The sequence below is a fragment of the Pelobates fuscus genome, chromosome 1 (genome assembly GCF_036172605.1).
Source record: "Pelobates fuscus isolate aPelFus1 chromosome 1, aPelFus1.pri, whole genome shotgun sequence".
NCBI classification, from domain to species: domain Eukaryota; kingdom Metazoa; phylum Chordata; class Amphibia; order Anura; family Pelobatidae; genus Pelobates; species Pelobates fuscus.
Genome location: NC_086317.1, coordinates 3,396,909 through 3,419,250, shown reverse-complemented (window position 1 = coordinate 3,419,250; position 22,342 = coordinate 3,396,909). Strand labels below are relative to the sequence as shown.

Below are 22,342 nucleotides of genomic sequence, written 5' to 3'. Positions count from 1 at the left end.
AACGTTGTATGTAAACACTGAAAGAGAAATGTCTTTAAGTTTAAATAAGGTAACAAAACATTGTCTATATTTATATTGTTTACGTTCGATTAATCATTTGCCTGTTTCTTGCTATTTCACTATTAATAAACATATTGGTTCTCGTAAAAAAAAAAAAGTATGCTTTACACAGCGTATAAGGGTGATGTCACAGCACAACGGGAATCTAACAGGGGAAGAGGTGAAAGTAATCCTCCTCCTCCCACGACCACGCCGGCAAGGACAGGATGCTTTACAGACGTGTTGTTGATGGAGGACATGCGGAGCTTTTTAAGTCCTATGCATCGCCACAGCCCTTCGGGATCCACCCTCAGAGAGCGACTCGACCAACAGGTAGCAGACTACCTCGCCTTAACTGCAGATATCGACACTCTGAGGAGCGATGAACCCCTTGACTACTGGGTGTGCAGGCTTGACCTGTGGCCTGAGCTATCCCAATTTGCGATAGAACTTCTGGCCTGCCCCGCTTCAAGTGTCCTGTCAGAAAGGACCTTCAGTGCAGCAGGAGGTATTGTCACTGAGAAGAGAAGTCGCCTAGGTCAAAAAAGTCTAGATTACCTCACCTTTATTAAGATGAATGAGGGATGGATGCTGAAGGGACGGACAGTGGGCGATACATTCGACTAAAAAAGGCCTGATGAGGGGGACTACTTAACACACCACTCCTATCTGGTGGCACATTAGATTGCACGCACTTTGCCCCAAATTTGAAGTAGAAGGACAGACCAAGCATCTTTTTCCATCTCCTGCTTCCTAAATCGATACCTTATATACACGTCCCCTGATAGGGGACGTAACAGGGATTAAACTGATAGGAATAGTACTACTTAACACACCACTCCTATCTGGTGGCACATTAGATTGCAGCCGCAGTGCCCCAAATTTGAAGTAGGAAGACCGACCAAGCATCTTTTTCCATCTCCCGCTTCCTGGGTGGAGGAAGAGAGACCTTCAATGACAGGAGATATTTTCCTGCACCCCGACCTGCTTTATTTATTTCCTAAATACAGCCATCCCTCCTAAATGTCTGCCTCATCCTCTCCCAGCCCCATGCTCCCACTCCCCCCAACCCCATCCCCTAAACCGCATGCTCCCTCTCCAACCCCATGCTTCCTTTCCCATAAAGCCCCATGCTCCCTCTCCCCCAACCCCATGCTCCCTCTCCCCTAAAGCCCCATGCTCCCTCTCCCCTAAAGCCCCATGCTCCCTCTCCCCTAAAGCCCCATGCTCCCTCTCCCCTAAAGCCCCATGCTCCCTCTCCCCCAAAACCCCATGCTCCCTCTCCCCCAAAGCCCCATGCTCCCTCTCCCCAACCCCATGCTCCCTCTCCCCAACCCCATGCTCCCTCTCCCCCAACCCCATGCTCCCTCTCCCCCAACCCCATGCTCCCTCTCCCCCAACCCCATGCTCCCTCTCCTTCCCAGCCCCATGCTCCCTCTCCTTCCCAGCCCCATGCTCCCTCTCCTTCCCAGCCCCATGCTCCCTCTCCTTCCCAGCCCCATGCTCCCACTCCCCCCAACTCCATCCCCTAAAGCCCCATGCTCCCTCTCCCCCAACCCCATGCTTCCTCTCCTCTGAAGCCCCATGCTCCCTCTCCTACCCAGCCTCACGCTCCCTCTCCCCTAAAGCCCCATGCTCCCTCTCCTACCCAGCCTCACGCTCCCTCTCCCCCAAAGCCCTATGCTCCCTCTCCTTCCCAGGCTCATGCTCCCTCTCCCCTAAAGCCCTATGCTCCCTCTCCTTCCCAGCCTCACGCTCCCTCTCCCCTAAAGCCCCATGCTCCTTCTCCTACCCAGCCTCACGCTCCCTCTCCCCTAAAGCCCCATGCTCCCTCTCCTACCCAGCCTCACGCTCCCTCTCCCCCAAAGCCCTATGCTCCCTCTCCTTCCCAGGCTCATGCTCCCTCTCTCCCAACTCCATGCTCCCTCTCTCCCAACTCCATGCTCCCTCTCTCCCAACTCCATGCTCCCTCTCTCCCAACTCCATGCTCCCTTTCCCCAAACCCCATGCTCCCTCTCCTTCCCAGCCTCAGGCTCCCTCTCCCCTAAAGCCCCATGCTCCTTCTCCTACCCAGCCTCACGCTCCCTCTCCCCTAAAGCCCCATGCTCCCTCTCCTACCCAGCCTCACGCTCCCTCTCCCCTAAAGCCCCATACTCCCTCTCCTACCCAGCCTCACGCTCCCTCTCCCAAAGCCCTATGCTCCCTCTCCTTCCCAGGCTCATGCTCCCTCTCTCCCAACTCCATGCTCCCTCTCTCCCAACTCCATGCTCCCTCTCCCCAAACCCCATGCTCCCTCTCCTTCCCAGCCTCAGGCTCCCACTCCACCCAACTCCATGCTCCCTCTCCTCCAACCCCATGCTCCCACTCACCCCAACTCCATGCTCCCTCTCCCCCAACCCCAAGCTCCCTCTCGCCTAAAGCCCCATGCTCCCTATCGTACCCAGCCTCACACTTCCTCTCCTCTGAAGCCCCATGCTCCCTCTCCTACCCAGCCTCACGCTCCCTCTCCCCTAAAGCCCCATGCTCCCTCTCCTACCCAGCCTCACGCTCCCTCTCCCGTAAAGCCCCATACTCCCTCTCCCCCAACCCCATGCTCCCACTCCCCCAACCCCATGCTCCCACTCCCCCAACCCCATTTTCTCTCTCACCCCAATGCCATGCTCCCTTTCCCCAGCCCCTTGTTTTCTCTCCCCCAACCCCATGCTTCCTCTCCTCCCCATGCCCACGTTATCTCTCCCCCAACCCCATTCTCCCTCTCCCCCCACAAGTCCCAAGATTCCTCTCGCCCCAGGGCCATGCTCACTCTCCCCCTAGCTCCATTCACCCTCTCTTCCCAAACGCATGCTCATTCCACCCCCAGCTCCATACTCCCTTTTTCCCCCAGTCTCGTGGTTCCCTTCTCCTCCCCCCTCTATGTCCCTTCTATCATGGTTCCCCTCTCTCCCCCCCCCCCCCGTGTCTTGTGCTTCCCATCTCCCCCAGCCCCCTGCTCCCTTTCTCCCCCCAGTCTTGTGCTTCTCCTCTGAACTCTCTGGCTAATCCCCCCACTAACCTCAGCAGCTATTTATAGCCCTGAAACAACTGTTGCCTAAAATTGGACAGGGGGGCGTGAGCGGTGCCAGGTGTACTCGTAACCCTAAGCCATGCAGTCACACATCCTCGGCTGCTGCGTGCTGCTGAGTTTGGGGAGATGCAGAGCATGGGGCTGTTTGTTTTTGGGGTGTTTGTCGCCCTGTGTGCGGCAGAGGAAGGTCTCCGATTCCCATCCTATGATGGAAGGGACCGTGTGCTAGAGCTGTCAGACGGCAATTACCGGCAGGCTATGAGGAGATATGATGTGTTCGGCGTTCTGTTACTGCCGAGCCCTGCACCAGGAGACCGCACTGCGCAGCGGCAGAGCCACATGGCAGAGATGGTGCTGGAGGTAAGATGGCGGATCATGCAACCTGCAGAGTATTGCAAAGGTGTGATTGTGATTTAATGTTAAAGGCTGCACAGTAATGTTTAATTCACTGATTTATCATATTAGTAGTAGATACCTGGAATAGCCTCCCAGTGGGAGCAGTAACAGTGATATAGAAAGGGTAGTAGATACCTGGAATAGCCTCCCAGTGGGAGCAGTAACAGTGATATAGAAAGGGTAGTAGATACCTGCAATAGCCTTCCAGTGGGAGCGGTAACTGTGATATAGAAAGGGTAGTAGATACCTGGAATAGCCTCCCAGTGGGAGCAGTAACAGTGATACAGAAAGGGTAGTAGATACCTGGAATAGCCTTCCAGTGGGAGCAGTAACAGTGATATAGAAAGGGTAGTAGATACCTGGAATAGCCTTCCAGTGGGAGCAGTAACAGTGATATAGAAAGGGTAGCAGATACATGGAATAGCCTTCCAGTGGGAGCAGTAACAGTGTTATAGAAAGGGCAGTAGATACCTGGAATAGCCTTCCAGTGGGATCGGTAACTGTGATATAGAAAGGGTAGTAGATACCTGGAATAGCCTTCCAGTGGGAGAAGTAACAGTGATATAGAAAGGGTAGTAGATACATGGAATAGCCTTCCCGTGGGAGCAGTAACAGTGATATAGAAAGGGTAGTAGATACCTGGAATAGCCTTCCAGTGGGAGCAGTAACAGTGATATAGAAAGGGTAGTAGATACCTGGAATAGCCTTCCAGTGGGAGCAGTAACAGTGATATAGAAAGGGTAGTAGATACCTGGAATAGCCTCCCAGTGGGAGCGGTAACAGTGATATAGAAAGGGTAGTAGATACCTGGAATAGCCTCCCAGTGGGAGCGGTAACAGTGATATAGAAAGGGTAGTAGATACCTTGAATAGCCTTCCAATGGGAGCGGTAACTGTGATATAGAAAGGGTAGTAGATACCTGGAATAGCCTTCCAGTGGGAGCAATAACAGTAATATAGAAAGGGTAGTAGATACCTGGAATAGACTTCCAGTGGGAGCAGTAACAGTGATATAGAAAGGGTAGTAGATACCTGGAATAGCCTTCCAGAGGGAGCAGTAACAGTGATATAGAAAGGGTAGCAGATACATGGAAGAGCCTTCCAGTGGGAGCATAGTGATACAGAAAGGGTAGTAGATACCTGGAATAGCCTTCCAGTGGGAGCGGTAACAGTGATATAGAAAGGGTAGCAGATACCTGGCATAGCCTTCCAGTGGGAGCAGTAACAGTGATATAGAAAGGGTAGTAGATACCTGGAATCGGCTTCCAGTGGGAGCAGTAACAGTGATATAGAATGGGTAGCAGATACATGGAAGAGCCTTCCAGTGGGAGCATAGTGATACAGAAAGGGTAGTAGATACCTGGAATAGCCTTCCAGTGGGAGCGGTAACAGTGATATAGAAAGGGTAGCAGATACCTGGCATAGCCTTCCAGTGGGAGCAGTAACAGTGATATAGAAAGGGTAGTAGATACCTGGAATCGGCTTCCAGTGGGAGCAGTAACAGTGATATAGAAAGGGTAGTAGATACCTGGAATAGCCTTCCAGTGGGAGCAGTAACAGTGATATAGAAAGGGTAGTAGATACCTGGATATATAAAAGCACAGAGTCTGCACATATGTGGGTTTGTATTGGGCTGGTGGCCTGTGCCCTCAACGACCTCCATGCCTCGGCTGGCCCCCGGGGATGTTCCTTTTTGGTTTCATACGAATATGAATATGTAGGATGTGGAGGTGTTACTGGCGGTGATGAGGTCACAGGAAACGGATTGTGTGTCTCAGACATGAACAGATTTTAGTAACCGCTCCCTTACTCTGTGTAGGACCTTAATGGGGGAGACACGGGTGGGCTACAGTTATCTTCCATTTGGCTTCGAAGGGACATTCCAGGCTGGGATTTTTAACACACTATATAAATAAAAAAAATACACCGTTTAGTATTCAGGAGTCGTTTTATTTATAAAATGGAGTCTCTGCACAAGTTCTATTGATTAAGGGGGTCTGAGTCCCGTATTGATTAACGCAGTAATGGTGGCTGGAGTCCCGTATTGATTAACGCAGTAATGGTGGCTGGAATCCTGTATTGATTAATGCAGTAATGGTGGCTGGAATCCTGTATTGATTAACGCAGTAATGGTGGCTGGAGTCCTGTATTGATTAACGCAGTAATGGTGGCTGGAGTCCTGTATTGATTAACGCAGTAATGGTGGCTGGAGTCCCGTATTGATTAACGCAGTAATGGTGGCTGGAGTCCTGTATTGATTAACGCAGTAATGGTGGCTGGAGTCCCGTATTGATTAACGCAGTAATGGTGGCTGGAGTCCTGTATTGATTAACGCAGTAATGGTGGCTGGAGTCCTGTATTGATTAACGCAGTAATGGTGGCTGGAGTCCTGTATTGATTAACGCAGTAATGGTGGCTGGAGTCCTGTATTGATTAACGCAGTAATGGTGGCTGGAGTCCTGTATTGATTAACGCAGTAATGGTGGCTGGAGTCCTGTATTGATTAACGCAGTAATGGTGGCTGGAGTCCCGTATAGTGTCCCATGTGTTAAGGAGCAGAATGCAGGGACTCACAGACAGAACAGCCGCCATGTAGGAAGCACAGTTTGTCCTTAATATTACACAGGTTACATGATGGTGTATGTGTACGTTTGTGACCATAACTTCCAGTTGGTTCACTCGTATTAACCCTCTAAATACCAGTCACTGAGAAGAGTGGAGATATGACCTGCACATTTTAGGCCGATGGAGCTGAGATCGAAAAAGAATTGAGCTGGAGAATGGTTCCAGCTTCGCTAGTTTAGCCTTAAATCTGTAATTCCGTGACCAGTTTAATGGCCGTCCCTCCAACACTTGGCTGACACTGGGGTTTCGCAAGCTGTTCTGTTTCTCCTTCAAGATGACACTTTAGCAGCTTGGCACGGCCGTACGGCAGTAATTCACACCCTGGGATGTTAAGACGTGTGAAGAGGATGAGAAGGTGTCAGGCCGAGGGTCAGGTCTCCTTCCAGCCGCTGTTATCAAATAACATGCTGATAACTATTAGAAAGTGATACATCTTTTCGTCTTGATTCTATTCCCAACAGTCACACAGAAGGTTAATGGCCGCCCCCAGCAAATGGTTCATAGACATGAGCCAAGCTTCTATATGAGAAGTTAAAGTAACAATTCAAGTACTATAACAACTACAGAATCCCTCCCCCTCCTCATTGCAGAGAGTCAAACTGTTTTTGAATTACTTGATTTATACCGCAGTGCAAGGTTATGATATGTAAAGTAAAAAACAAATAAAATAATATAAATGGGGCTTTATTTTGGGACCCCTGTCCTTCCATACTGGAATATGTCATTAATGTCGTGTGTCAGAGTGGCACAGCTATTGAGATGATATTGAGATCATTCTTTGCGTGTGTGTCACGGGTGGCGGTCCAGAGACCGGGACCCCTGTATGCCTGATGATGGTAGGAGTCACAGCGTAGAAAAGAACAATTAGGGTCTGGTGCAGGGTAACCAAACTCCCCCTGTTGTTGAGCACCAGGGTTTGTGCACCATGGCCCTGATTCAGCTTCTGCGGATCCCAGGAGCTTGATATTATGCAGATATGTATCCAGTACTAGAAACCAGGTAAGACTAGAACAGGCACCAAACATGATAACAAGACAAGATTAGAAGAACCCAGAACCGGAGCAGGACAGAAAGCAGAACCCAGAACATGTACACAAGACATGAGGGAAACATGAACAGGACATGGACAGGGCAGGACAGGACTGTACATGAACTGGGAATACAATACAAAATAAAACAAGACAAGGTGTCAGGGCTTACCTTGTTGGGAGTCCAATATGCAGAGATATGCTCACCCTTGCAATTAGACACAGGCCAAGGTGGTCAAGGAAGAACTCACCTGGCCTGTGAGTCTGTGCACGGGGGCTGTGCAGGTTAATGCTCGAAGTCGCAGTACAGAAAAGGAATAACCAGGAGAATAGTCGTGGTTAAGCCAGTGGTCAGAGGATGCCAGAAATCAGGAGATACGAGTAGCGAGCCGAGGTCAGGGGATGCCAGAGGTCAGGGTACAAACGAATATCAATCCAAGGTCAGGAGAACACTGGAACATGGAATAGCAATACTCTAACCAGAGTCAATGAACTGACACTGCCCTTAGGGAGAGGCAGTGTCTTATACCTGGCTAATGGGTGATCAGCCGCAGGTGTGCTAGGATCGTTGAAGCAGCCACAGAATAATGTCCAGCCCCCAGTGCTGGGAATAAGGCAAGATAGACTTCTGGCTATCTCTTGAGCTGATATGGTGGCTCAGAGGTAAGAGAGCAGGTCCAGGACTGCAGAGCACTTAGGTTCAAATCCCTCTTTGGGCACTAAAGGGGCGACCCCGTCTGGCAGTCTGGAGGTCCCGGTGAGAACCCTGATACAAGGGATACAAGGCAAAACAAGAGGAGAAATAACTAAGTACTATATATGTAATAAACATTGGAGATTTAGACATACATAAATGGCCAAGATGTATGCAGCCCACCACTGCGGCAAAGTACTCCAATTACGGTGGGTTCCTAACTGCCTAGACATGCATGACTAAATAAACAACAATAAAACACACACAGCACTTACCTGCAAAGAAAGGAGCACAGGAATGAGACCACTGCTAGCAGGAACACCCTGAAACAAAAAGGATTAATGGCAAACATTTAAAGGAATCCAGGAGACTGGGAATTCCAGAAAATCCAGCATAAAGAAAACCAGACATAGAATAGATAACCAGAAAACCAAAGCCAAGAAAAACTAAACAAGAATTGTAAAAAGAGTACTGGATACCAGAAGCCATGGCCAGAAATGGTCCGCATACAGCAACGGGTGTGCAAGCATGTTTTCCCTGCATATCTGTGGACATCTGGGTTGCTTTCTCCTCGTAGAGATATCGTGAAAATACGTTACAAAAAGTGACTGATGACTCATCCCAAGGGTCACTCTCTCCCTCTGCCAAATATTCTTCTCTGTCTGATCCTTTTTGTCAGCTGTGGACCTCCCGCTTCTTCATCCCCAACACTGTCCATTCCTGGTTCTCATCTTACTTCTCCCGACACTCAGTCACTGCATCCAACACGTTCTATGGATTCATTTCTGGATCCGTGTCTGTTTCCCGTTCTCACGTATGCAAACAGGGCTATTCACTACAGTGAGAACTGCCAGAAATTCAAAGTGAATTCAAACTCAAAATATCCTATTTTGGCCCAAACTTTGAAATTCCCTTTAAATTCCTGGGAAATCCTGACAGTTCTCGCTTTAGTGAATAGTCCTGTCAGAGTCACCTTGATTCTTCTGATATCTCGTGATCGTCTCATCAGCTCAAGTTTGCAACTGGACGTCTTCCCACTTCTTGACACTCTCGATATCTGAAAACAGATTCTTCTTGTACCTGTCTGAAATGTTAATCATCGTTTCACAGGTTTCCACCAGGTCAATGATTATATCATAAACTGTGTCTCACTATAAGAACTGTGTGACCGGGCTAACAGAGAATACACCGAGAATAAACAGAGAATAAATGTCACGGCACAGCCCGAGCCCTGCAGACAGCAAGGCGTGACTGCCCCTTTAAGAGACCTGGCTAGGTTTGAACTCACAGCTCCAGCATCCCAGTCAGGTTCTCTGCCGTGATATCTGTCTGCATTATTCTGCTACCTGACCCCTTGCCTGGATTAAGCAGCACTGAACCACCTGCAGCCCTTTTCCAATTAGGGCCACCTGCACCCAATTAGCATAAAATGAAAGTTAAGGTGCGCTGTGTCTTTAAGACAATATTAGTAAAAATTGCAACATGCCCTTAAAACAAAATCAATTAAGGTGCATATATTATAAAGTGCAATAGTACTTTGGTGCAAACACAATGCAATATAAGTGCCACAATTCGTGAAAAAAAATGTGGATCAGTGTAACATACAAACTTATTGTAGAATATTGGTTGATTTCATTGGGAGAGCATACATGTAAAATAAGAATAAAAGAACCTCATAGGGCAATATAGCACAATACATTGTATGCAATATCAAAGTTTAAAAGGGAACCCTCACAAACAGAGCAGAGAAGCCGGCTCTAAACTTTAATAGCTCCAAGATATATCACTCTGGACTAGATGATAAATTGTAGAATATCCAATCTTTATTGCAATACTTTAAAAACAGCAGCAGCCGCCAAAGGACCCATAAGCTCACCCCACCGATCGGATTTCACTTCTGCTACTCCACTGCCGGCTGTGGGATGTTGCGTCAGCAGTTCCCATAGGGCGTGGCTTGAGCAAAGTGCGTGCGTGTGACGTCAGGGCGTGATGAAGCGTTTCACCGGTATGCCGGCTTCCTCAGATCTGCCCTCAACATGCCCACACTCCATATTTATGTCCATAAGGTGGGCGTGAATCGTTTGAGATAATTAGAATTCAATACTAGTCCTTAATGAGCAATGGAAAAAATGTTCCATAAAAGTCCACAAACAAAACACAATTGTAGATTATGCTAGCTTTAGTGTACCTATAATCTTAATTTTATTAAAGGCAGAGAACATCATGGGGAAGAAACAAAGTCCTAGATACGATGAATATAACGATGTCCACCATCCGAGTGTAACCGTCAAACTAGATAGTGTTGATGGACTGTAAACTGAAACGAGAGAAAAACAGAATCGAACAGGTTGATTATCCAATGAAATGTACTCAGAATAAACATTGTAACAAACCACCTCTTTTACAGGTAGGGTTGTCACAGATCTTGCAGTAACCACCGCCTTCTAGGGTATATAAAGTCCAGGACACAGTCAGCTCGGTTTTCCTTTTTTTATTCAATAAGAAAACAGGTGCTTCAAATAATAACAAAAACAAACAAAATCCCTTGCTCTTACTAGACAAGAAATTGCTATCTGCAATTGGGTGGCTTTCCCACTTACCAATTTTCCAAACAAAAGAAATGTCTTTGCAATGAACACAGTTGTCATTCACTCTCCTAGCTGTCTTTTTTTCCCTCCCCTGCAGCAGGCTGCCCTCTTCATTTAAAGGCCTGTCCACTAATTGACTAGCTACAGGTGAGTGTCAATTTAGTTAACTCTTAAGTCTGATCTAAATTGTGGTTTGTTACACAGCAACTAATGCTGTTGGAGCATTGGCCCACCCTACTCTCCAAATACTCTGCCCCAGGGATCCATACCATGTTTTGCAGAACCTCAGCAATGTAGATTGAAAACACTAACATCTCCCTGGGGCATTTAACTGAAAATTCTCAGGTTGCAGTTTAGCAAATCCGGCCTGATGTATCTTCCATCAACCACAATGCCACTTTCACGCTCACAACATGTAGGTACCCAATGTAGCAACCAAAATTAACCTTAATATGTAGATATCCCAACCCTACTTATGAAAAGAAATACAGACATAATGAACAAGCGACAGGTATCAGAGACAACAAACAGAGTTGCATACGTACCTGATAATCTAAACTATAACATTAAACAAGGGAGGGACAAGAATGGGTGGGAAATACTCGCCTCCTGTCATTAATAAAATTAAGATTATAGGTACACTAAAGCTAGTATAATCTACAATTTTATAACATGACAGGAGGCTTCGTATTTGCTGTTTCAACGCTCAATTCACCAATCCAACGCTGTTTGTGTCTCTGGTATCTATTCCAGGAAATAGAGTAATCCTAATTGGACATTCCAAGTACGATAATTGACAGTAGACGGATCAAAGAAAATGCCAGCCGACGAAGCATCTCAATTACGGAAAAAAGTACCATCCGCTGGTAAATCCATTGTATGTGGTTGCGACTTGTTTCCTAGCAGCCGGTCCATGAGCTGGCAAGCTGACCTATCAGCCACATTCCTGTAGTTGTAATATCAAAGGTCAAGTCCGGACTTGGGGACGCGAGAAGAAACTGTCACCCTGTCTCAACTCATGATCCGTAAGGCGGTTCCTCCGATCGTGCCAGGGATATTCGGCGATGTGGTCTTGCAGGTAGATCTCCAATTTCAAGGAATGCGCCCAAGTCCACTACCAAAATCGCATTAGAAACCGAGGAGGAACTTTCGTTCCTTCCTGTCCTACCCGGTGATATGTCTCATCCGAGAATAATTTCATAATGCAGGCAAGAGCGTGGCCAAACTAGCCGTATTCTAAGTGATTCCAAGATTCCAAATGGACTGGGTAAACCTTGGACGCAGTAGAGAAAGACTCCAAAGGACGTCCATTCAGGGTTCCGAACTGAACTTGTGTGGAAGGACGGTGGTCGACTATACTGGGAATAGTGAATCCTGGAAACCTTCAAAGGAAGGGAAATGCCAACCGGAACGCAGATTTCCATCCAGCAATGCCCTCGTCAAAGAGCGAAAGATGTCTGTAGGAGTCGGGGTACACCAGGTACCTCCGTAAAGTCTCGTAGATCTCCTCGACGGAAGTTGAAAAAAGGGGGTAGCGCGAATCTAAAAACAGACGGCTCCCGTGAGGGATGAATAGAGTATAGACGAAGGGTCCTCCATCTCCGAACCATGTTCACCAGGTAAAGATCGTAAAGACCGGAGAAGTCAAGACAAACAAGGATTCCTGATTTACCATATGACCCATACGTACGGTTTTACCTTCAGACCGGACAATAGTCCTTCCTTAATGTTGTTACCCGAGCAAGGCGGTGCCTGTTTGCTCCATGAAGGTCTCCGTATCTCCCGACATCTTGACATGGGGGAAACTTTCTGCTCAGTTTGCTAGTAATAGTCTGGATATCTAAAACAGAAAGCAAACTCTGTATTATATGGTGCAGAATATGCCAAAAACCTGCACTCTCAAAATACCGGAGGACCATCCGTTAGTGTACCATCTCCAGGAGTGTGTGTAAATAAATGGGAGACTCCCCCCGTTATACCTCTGAGTATTTCTCGCGTGTTTTACAGCAGCCCGGATCCAGTAGATCCATCACGGGAGATAGAATAGATGGATCTAGTCCAAATATGTAATACTGGCATGACCAGGCAGTCCTCTGGGACGAAGCCAGTAGCGTGGATGGCAGCTCTAATTGAATTCCGGAGGGACGCCCCTCTATGCAGTCATCAATGTCTTGCACAGGCACAAGCCTGTGTGATGAACAAATGGCCGGTACTGTAGAGCGTCGAGTGTATGAAAGAGCCGCGCTCTCTACTACTGTGATCGCATACCGTGAGAGCGTCCGGGTGCTAGCCTGAGCGGGCCGCACCCGTTAGTAACCAACAGCAGAGTCTACATCCGAGACCGGTTCTCTCTATGAGAATGGGTCCACCCAACTTGTCCTCTGTATCCAGCCCAGTATCTGGTTGAGGACGAGTGAGGGGCTGCGCTCTCTAATAACAAATCAGTATCCGGTTCCGTATGAGAGGATTCGCCCACTGTTCCTGAAAATAAATATGGAGGTGATGGAGGGCCGCACCCTCCTGTGGTGCAAACTAGAGTCCCTAGAGATTCAGGGTGACCAAAACCGTAGGGCGCACCAATTACAAATGTCAGCAGAAGGCTGAGGGCAATCTGGGAAACAAGGAATGGAAAACTATCAACCGACTATCCGGATCCCGTGCGCGCGCGGGGTCCTGGTAGGCTGTTGGTAGTCCGAGGAAAGCTGGAGACGTTCTCCGCAATCCACGAGTGCCCGGGAGGTCGGAGGAGGCCAAGTCAGGCCTCACGACGACCCGAGCGAATAGGAAAAGGAAATCATGAAAAAACAAAAAAGCAACAATAAACGTAGATAAGAGAAAATACGCCCATTCTATCTCGGATAGAATGTAAACAGCAGGCCGGAAGGTAAGAAAAGTAAATCCCACTGGACAGGGCCAGGAGCTAACCTAACGCAGGAAAAAACTACCGAACCTATAAGGACTCCGGGAGGCATATACAGCGTAGATGGTAAAGACAAGGAAAAAACACAGCTTTCTCCTGAAGGAGTCTGAATACCGGTCCCTGCCGGTGCGAAGTTCTCCTTGGAGACGTGCCGTCGTCGGTTTGGAGTAAACCGTGGATGTGTCCGGGGTCTTCATAAGAAACTTTGCCCTTCAGGCATGAGGTTTAGGGCCTTCACCCTTCCCGCCATACTCAGATGGCCGTATACTGGTGTCCTATCTCCATGTCACTGGTGTGCACTGGGTTTTCCTCAGTGATATTACCCCAGGCCTGCGGCCAAAAGGGGTTCGGTACCAATAGCGTAGGCCCGTCATTAGGGCATAGGCTCAGCAGGTCAAACGAATGGACACAGAAAGGTTAGCCAAGCAAATAGTAACAGGCATAGCCGGCCATTCAAGTAGGCACCGACATAGCAGGCTATCCAATGGGGCACAGACATAGCAGGCCATTTTATTGGGCACAGGCATAGCAGACCGTTTTGATGGGCACAGGCATAGCAGGCCGTTTTAATGGGCACAGGCATAGCAGGCCGTTCTTATGGACACAGGCATTGCAGGCCGTTCTTATGGACACAGAACTAGCAGGCCAATCTTATGGGCCAGACCTAGCAGGCCAATCTTATGGGCACAGATATAGCAGGCCAATCTTATGGGCACAGACATAGCAGGCCAATCTTATGGGCACAGACATAGCAGGCCAATCTTATGGGCACAGACATAGCAGGCCAATCTTATGGGCACAGACATAGCAGGCCAATCTTATGGGCACAGACATAGCAGGCCAATCTTATGGGCACAGACATAGCAGGTCAATCTTATGGGCACAGACATAGCAGGCCAATCTTATGGGCACAGACATAGCAGGCCAATCTTATGGGCACAGACATAGCAGGCGGAGGCGCCGCAGTGAAGCCTCTACATGGAGGAAACGATCCGACCGCCGGGTACTCGCGCTCACTCGCGAGTACCCCTGCGACCGCGTAGAACACACAGGACCCACGTGGTCCGCGGGCGGAGACGGCTGCCGCGAAGCAGCCATGTGGGAAAGAAGATCCGGTCGCCGGGTACTCATGCTCACTCGCGAGTACCCCTGCGACCGGGTAAAACACACGGGACCCACGGGGGGGGGGGGGGGGGGGACGGCTGCAGCGAAGCAGCTACGTGGGAAAGAAGATCCGGCCGCCGGGTGGTCGTGCACACCGGCAGCTGGAAAAAACACATTGGGCTGGCGGAGATGAACTCCACGGTCCCAGATCCCAGATCTCGGGGAACAGAGGAGGAAAATGCTTTGGAGGAAGAAGCAGCGATGATCTGAAGTACAGACACCGAAGAAAAAATCCCACAAGGCCTATAACCTACTGCATTTACAGGAAAAAATTCCCATAAGCACAAAACACACTGCATTATAAAAAATAAAATCCCACAAGGCCTATAACCTACTGCATTTACAGGAAAAAAATCCCATAAGCACAAAACACACTGCATTATAAAAAATAAAATCCCACAAGGATAAAACACTGTATATAACATAAAATGCCATAAGGATAAAACATACTGCATTATAAAATAAAATGCCATAAGGATAAAACATACTGCATTATAAAATAAAATGCCATAAGGATAAAACATACTGCATTATAAAATAAAATGCCATAAGGATAAAACATACTGCATTATAAAATAAAATGCCATAAGGATAAAACATACTGCATTATAAACATAGAATGCCATAAGGAAAAAAACATACTGTATATAAAAATAAAATGCCATAAGGATAAAACTATTGCATTTACATGAATAAAATCCCACATGGATAGAACATACTGCATAATAAGAATAAAATCCCCTAAGGATTACAACAATACTGCATTTATAAGGCTAAAAGACTGAATATAAGCAATAAAAACCCAAAGCCACCCACTATAAGCAGGAGGCAGTGGTACTCTGACCTGTACTGACTGCAGAGCAGCAAAGAAAGAGGAAATGCTGCATGGGGAGGGGAGTTTTATAGTACCTAACTTTTTTCTGATTGGTTGTTTTTCTGTGCTGCTGTGGAGTTCTAGTAAAGAGAGACTTAAGCAAATACGAAGCCTCCTGTCATGTTATAAAATTTGTATACATTGCACCTAATTAGCAGCCTGTAAAAGCCAGCCCTGCCTGAAACCTAGGATCTGGTCATTTTGCCGGTTTGGTGTTTCCTCTGCTTCGCTACTGACCGATTTCCTGGACTCTGACCTCTGCCTGCCTTACTGACTTTGGATCCAGCTGCCAGTGGGAAGGCCTCTCCTCCAAGAGAGTATAACAGATATAGCTGTAAAGCTCCTATAAGAGCTAGTGATATAGCTCGTATAGCAGGTCCCTACAAACACGAGGCGAGGCTCTCTGTTAAGGGTAAAGGTCACACTCGCCTTTTATGCAAGTCCCCAAGCAAGGTGTACGCCCACATGGACCTTGTTGGGGACAGGGACACAAACTTATAAACCAATGATAACACGTTTACAATGGAAGGCACTCCCACACAAAGCACACAATCCCTCCCCTCTGCCTGGGAGATAATTGGATCAGATACTTCATTAACCCAATTATCTCCAGGCAGAAAAAACACATATTTTACAAAAAACCCAAAGTACCCCCAAAACACATAAAATCTGCACAATTATTACATCCCCTGATAGCCCTGATCTGGGTGACCAACATATCCCAAAATCACCCAGATCAGTTCAGGGGTTCATGAGTTCTATGGAAGTCTTATTTTGACCGATTGCATGCATGGTCCTATGCTCAAAACAGTTCCAGAATCAGGCTGTGCGGCCGGTCTACTTTGAGGATTCTAAATAACGTTACAATTACCGAACAAAGCTGTTCGTGGATATAGTTAATGTATGTCTCTTGTTCGGTAGTTTCTTCTTACCGAACGCCGTTCGACTCCCGTTCGAATAGCCGAACATCCATGGAAGGCAAATATAAATTATAAAACGGGAACATTTGAAGAAAAATGTATTCCACAATTTTGGGGAGTCCATCGTGGGGGCTGGGTGGGCATAAGGGTGTCACGGGTTTTGTTACAATAAGTGCGCTCACACATGATTCTCTATTTTCAGCTTGCGGCACAGGTTCTGGAGAAGAAGCAAATTGGATTTGGGGTGCTTGACTCCAAGAAAAATGTTAAAATCGCAAAGAAACTGGGTACGATGTGCATTCCCTCACTGCATATCCTAACTACATACACTGCATCCCCTTACTGCATACACTGCATCCCCCTTACTGCATACACTGCATCCCCTTACTACATACACTGCATCCCCCTAACTACATACACTGCATCCCCCTTACTGCATACACTGCATCCCCTTACTGCATCCCCCTAACTACATACACTGCATCCCCCTTACTGCATACACTGCATCCCCCTTACTGCATACACTGCATCCCCCTTACTGCATACACTGCATCCCCTTACTGCATACACTGCATCCCCCTTACTGCATACACTGCATCCCCCTTACTGCATACACTGCATCCCCTTACTGCATACACTGCATCCCCCTTACTGCATACACTGCATCCCCCTTACTGCATACACTGCATCCCCCTTACTGCATACACTGCATCCCCCTTACTGCATACACTGCATCCCCTTACTGCATACACTGCATCCCCCTTACTGCATACACTGCATCCCCCTTACTGCATACACTGCATCCCCTTACTGCATACACTGCATCCCCCTTACTGCATACACTGCATCCCCCTTACTGCATACACTGCATCCCCTTACTGCATACACTGCATCCCCCTTACTGCATACACTGCATCCCCCTTACTGCATACACTGGGTCCCCTCACGGCATACACTGCATCATCTTACTGCATCCCTTCACTACATATACTGCATCCCCTCCCGGCCTACACTGCATCATCTTACTACATCCCCTCACTGCATACACTGCATTCTCTCACTGCATCATCTTACTGCATACACTGCATCCCCTCACTGCATACACTGCATTCTCTCACTGCATCATCTTACTGCATACACTGCATCCCCTCACTGGATACACTGCATTCCCCCACATGCTCTGTACCTCCTCTCTCATGATCTGTACCTCCCCCCAGATGCTTTTACCTCCCCAGCATGATCTGTACCTCCTGTACCTCCCCCCACATGCTTTGTATTTCCCCCCACATGCTCTGTACCTCTCAGCACATGCTCTGTACCTCCCCTCACATGCTGTGTAATTCCTGTACCTCCCCCCTCATGCTCTGTACATCCCCCCACATGCTCTGTACATCCCCCCACATGCTCTGTACCTCCCCCCTCATGCTCTGTACCTCCTGTACCCACATCCTCTGTACCTCCCCCCACATGCTTTTACCTCCACCACATGCTCTGTATCTCCTGTACCTCCTCCCACATGCTCTGTACCTCCTGTACCTCCCCCACATGCTCTGTACCTCCTGTACCTCCCCCCTCATGCTCTGTACCTCCTGTACCCACATCCTCTGTACCTCCCCCCACATGCTTTTACCTCCCCCACATGCTGTGTATCTCCCCCCACATGCTTTGTACCTCCCCCCACATGCTTTGTACCTCCCCCCACATACTCTTTGTACCTCCCCCCACATGCTTTTACCTCCATCACATGCTCTGTATCTCCTGTACCTCCCCCCACATGCTGTGTAATTACTGTACCTCCCCCCCTCATGCTCTGTACATCCCCCCACATGCTCTGTACCTCCTGTACCCACATCCTCTGTACCTCCCCTCACATGCTTTGTACCTCCCCCACCTGCTTTTACCTCCCCCCACATGATTTTACCTCCCCCCACATGCTCTGTACCTCCCCCCACATGCTCTGTATCTCCTGTACCTCCCCCCACATGCTTTGTACCTCCCCCCACATGCTCTGTACCTCCCCCACATGCTCTGTACCTCCCCCCACATGCTTTGTACCTCCACCACATGCTCTGTACCTCCCCCCACATGCTCTGTACCTCCCCCCACATGCTCTGTATCCCCTGTTCCTCCACCACATGCTCTGTATCTCCTGTACCTCCCCCACATGCTCTGTATCTCCTGTACCTCCCCCCCACATGCTCTGTACCTCCCCCCACATGTTTTGTACCTCCCCCAACATGCTCTGTATCCCCTGTTCCTCCACCACATGCTCTGTATCTCCTGTACCTCCCCCCACATGCTCTGTACCTCCACACATGCTTTGTACCTCCCCCCACATGCTCTGTATCCCCTGTACCTCCCCCCCACATGCTCTGTACCTCCCCTACATGCTTTGTACCTCCCCCCCATGCTCTGTACCTCCCCTCACATGCTTTTAACTCCCCCCACATGCTTTGTACCTCCCCCATATGCTCTTTGCCTCCCCCACATGCTCTGTCTCTCCTGTACCTCACCCCTCATACTCTGTACCTCCCCCCACATGTTTTGTACCTCCCCCAACATGCTCTGTATCCCCTGTTCCTCCACCACATGCTCTGTATCTCCTGTACCTCCCCCCACATGCTCTGTACCTCCACACATGCTTTGTACCTCCCCCCACATGCTCTGTATCCCCTGTACCTCCCCCCCACATGCTCTGTACCTCCCCTACATGCTTTGTACCTCCCCCCCATGCTCTGTACCTCCCCTCACATGCTTTTAACTCCCCCCACATGCTTTGTACCTCCCCCATATGCTCTTTGCCTCCCCCACATGCTCTGTCTCTCCTGTACCTCACCCCTCATACTCTGTACCTCCCCCTACATGCTCTGTACCTCCCCTACATGCTTTGTACCTCCCCCCACATGCTCTGTCTCTCCTGTACCTCCCCCTCATACACTGTACCTACCCCCACATGCTTTTACCTCCACCACATGCTCTGTATCTCCTGTACCTCCCCCTACATGCTCTGTACCTCCCCCCACATGCTCTGTCTCTCCTGTACCTCACCCCTCATACTCTGTACCTCCCCCTACATGCTCTGTACCTCCCCTACATGCTTTGTACCTCCCCCCACATGCTCTGTCTCTCCTGTACCTCCCCCTTATACACTGTACCTACCCCCACATGCTTTTACCTCCACCACATGCTCTGTATCTCCTGTACCTCCCCCTACATGCTCTGTACCTCCCCCCACATGCTTTGTACCTCCCCCCATATGCTCTTTGCCTCCCCCACATACTCTTTGCCTCCCCCACATGCTCTGTACCTCCCCCCATGCTCTGTACCTCCCCCCACATGCTCTGTTCTTCCCCCATATGCTCTTTGCCTCCCCCACATGCTCTGTCTCTCCTGTACCTCCCCCTTCATACTCTGTACCTCCCCCCAAATGCTCTGTACCTCCCCCCAAATGCTCTGTACCTCCCCCTTTGTGTTCTGTACCTCCCCCCACATGCTTTGTACCTCCCCGCACATGCTCTTTGCCTCCCCTCACATACTCTTTGCCTCCCCTCACATGCTCTGTAACTCCCCCACATGCTCTGTAACTCCCCCTACATGCTCTTTGCCTCCCCCCACATACTCTTTGCCTCCCCCCACTTGCTCTGTCTCTCCTGTACCTCCCCCTACATGCTTTGTACCACCCCCCCCAAATGCTCTGTACCTCCCCCCACATACTCTTTGCCTCCCCCAACATGCTCTGTCTCTCCTGTACCTCCCCTCACATGCTCTGTACCTCCCCCATGCTTTTACCTCCACCACATGCTCTGTATCTCCTGTACCTCCCCTACATGCTTTGTACCTCCCCCTACATGCTCTTTGCCTCCCCCCACATACTCTTTGCCTCCCCCACTTGCTCTGTCTCTCCTGTACCTCCCCCTACATGCTTTGTACCACCCCCCCAAATGCTCTGTACCTCCCCCTTCATGCTCTGTGCCTCCCCCCTCATGCTCTGTGCCTCCCCCCTCATGCTCTGTGCCTCCCCCCTCATGTTCTTTACCTCCCCCCACATGCTCTTTACCTCCCCCCACATGCTCTGTCCCTGAGAAATTTGATTATTTAAAAGTTGCACTACTGAAGGCAACAGAAAATTGCATTAGGTTTGTCAGTAAAAGCAAACAATTCAAGAAACCACTGTGGTACTCCGCAGATGTGGCCAAAGTAGTAAAAAACAGAAAGTTAGCATTTAGAAATTATAATATTGTTGAATGGTTAAGGCAGTGGCTGAGTGACAGGCAGCAGAGGGTTGTAGTCAATGGAGTATATTCGAAGCTTGGGCCTGTCACCAGTGGGGTACCTCAGGGATCTTTACTTGGACCCATTCTCTTTAATATTTTTATTAGTGATATTGCAGAAGGTCTTGATGGTAAGGTATGTCTTTTTGCTGATGATACTAAGATATGTAACAGGGTTGATGTTCCAGGAGGGATAAGCCAAGTACAATGGTTCTTATCTGCCGTCACATTCTATGTTTCTCCCCCCATCCATTTTCTCTCTAATATTGATCTCCCTGTTAATCCTCAATGTCTGTCTCCTGAAAGGTTGCTCCGAGGAGGGCAGTCTGTACATCTTTAAGGAGGACAATGTCATAGAGTTTGACGGGCAGCTGGCAGCAGATGTGTTGGTGGATTTCCTGCTCGATGTGAGTTTTCTTCTGTAAAGTAAAAAAAAGAATAAAAAAGTCAGAGATACTGAGCCTTTCTAAATCCTCTTCCAGGCGTTTTGATACTTTCTTCATCGTCCAATGCAACGTATGCCTTGGCTGTGCCAGGACACAACCGATTCTCTAATGACAGAGCCCTTTTATTACAGCTGATTCTCTAATGACAGATCCCTTTTATTACAGCCGATTCTCTAATGACAGAGCCCTTTTATTACAGCTGATTCTCTAATGACAGATCCCTTTTATTACAGCCGATTCTCTAATGACAGAGCCCTTTTATTACAGCTGATTCTCTAATGACAAATCCCTTTTATTACAGCCGATTCTCTAATGACAGATCCCTTTTATTACAGCTGATTCTCTAATGACAGATCCCTTTTATTACAGCTGATTCTCTAATGACAGATCCCTTTTATTACAGCCGATTCTCTAATGACAGAGCCCTTTTATTACAGCTGATTCTCTAATGACAGATCCCTTTTATCACAGCCGATTCTCTAATGACAGATCCCTTTTATTACAGCTGATTCTCTAATGACAGATCCCTTTTATTACAGCCGATTCTCTAATGACAGATCCCTTTTATTACAGCTGATTCTCTAATGACAGATCCCTTTTATCACAGCCGATTCTCTAATGACAGATCCCTTTTATTACAGCCGATTCTCTAATGACAGATCCCTTTTATTACAGCTGATTCTCTAATGACAGATCCCTTTTATTACAGCTGATTCTCTAATGACAGATCCCTTTTATCACAGCCGATTCTCTAATGACAGATCCCTTTTATTACAGCTGATTCTCTAATGACAGATCCCTTTTATTACAGCTGATTCTCTAATGACAGATCCCTTTTATTACAGCTGATTCTCTAATGACAGAGCCCTTTTATTACAGCCGATTCTCTAATGACAGATCCCTTTTATTACAGCTGATTCTCTAATGACAGATCCCTTTTATTACAGCTGATTCTCTAATGACAGAGCCCTTTTATTACAGCCGATTCTCTAATGACAGATCCCTTTTATTACAGCTGATTCTCTAATGACAGATCCCTTTTATCACAGCCGATTCTCTAATGACAGATCCCTTTTATTACAGCTGATTCTCTAATGACAGATCCCTTTTATTACAGCTGATTCTCTAATGACAGATCCCTTTTATTACAGCCGATTCTCTAATGACAGATCCCTTTTATTACAGCTGATTCTCTAATGACAGATCCCTTTTATCACAGCCGATTCTCTAATGACAGATCCCTTTTATTACAGCCGATTCTCTAATGACAGATCCCTTTTATTACAGCTGATTCTCTAATGACAGATCCCTTTT

The 22,342-nt window shown here is 48.1% G+C and overlaps 1 protein-coding gene across 1 annotated transcript in view; it reads left to right on the top strand.

The window, feature by feature from the left end:
- The first annotated feature begins 3,158 nt into the window (after positions 1-3,158).
- CASQ2 (calsequestrin 2) overlaps positions 3,159-22,342 on the top strand; it is a 104,408-nt gene continuing 85,224 nt past the window's right edge. The window contains exons 1-3 of the mRNA XM_063445811.1: positions 3,159-3,463; positions 16,514-16,598; positions 20,889-20,989. Of these exons, the coding sequence (XP_063301881.1) occupies positions 3,230-3,463; positions 16,514-16,598; positions 20,889-20,989 (420 nt within the window). The 5' untranslated portion in view covers positions 3,159-3,229. The remainder of the gene's footprint in view (positions 3,464-16,513; positions 16,599-20,888; positions 20,990-22,342) is intronic.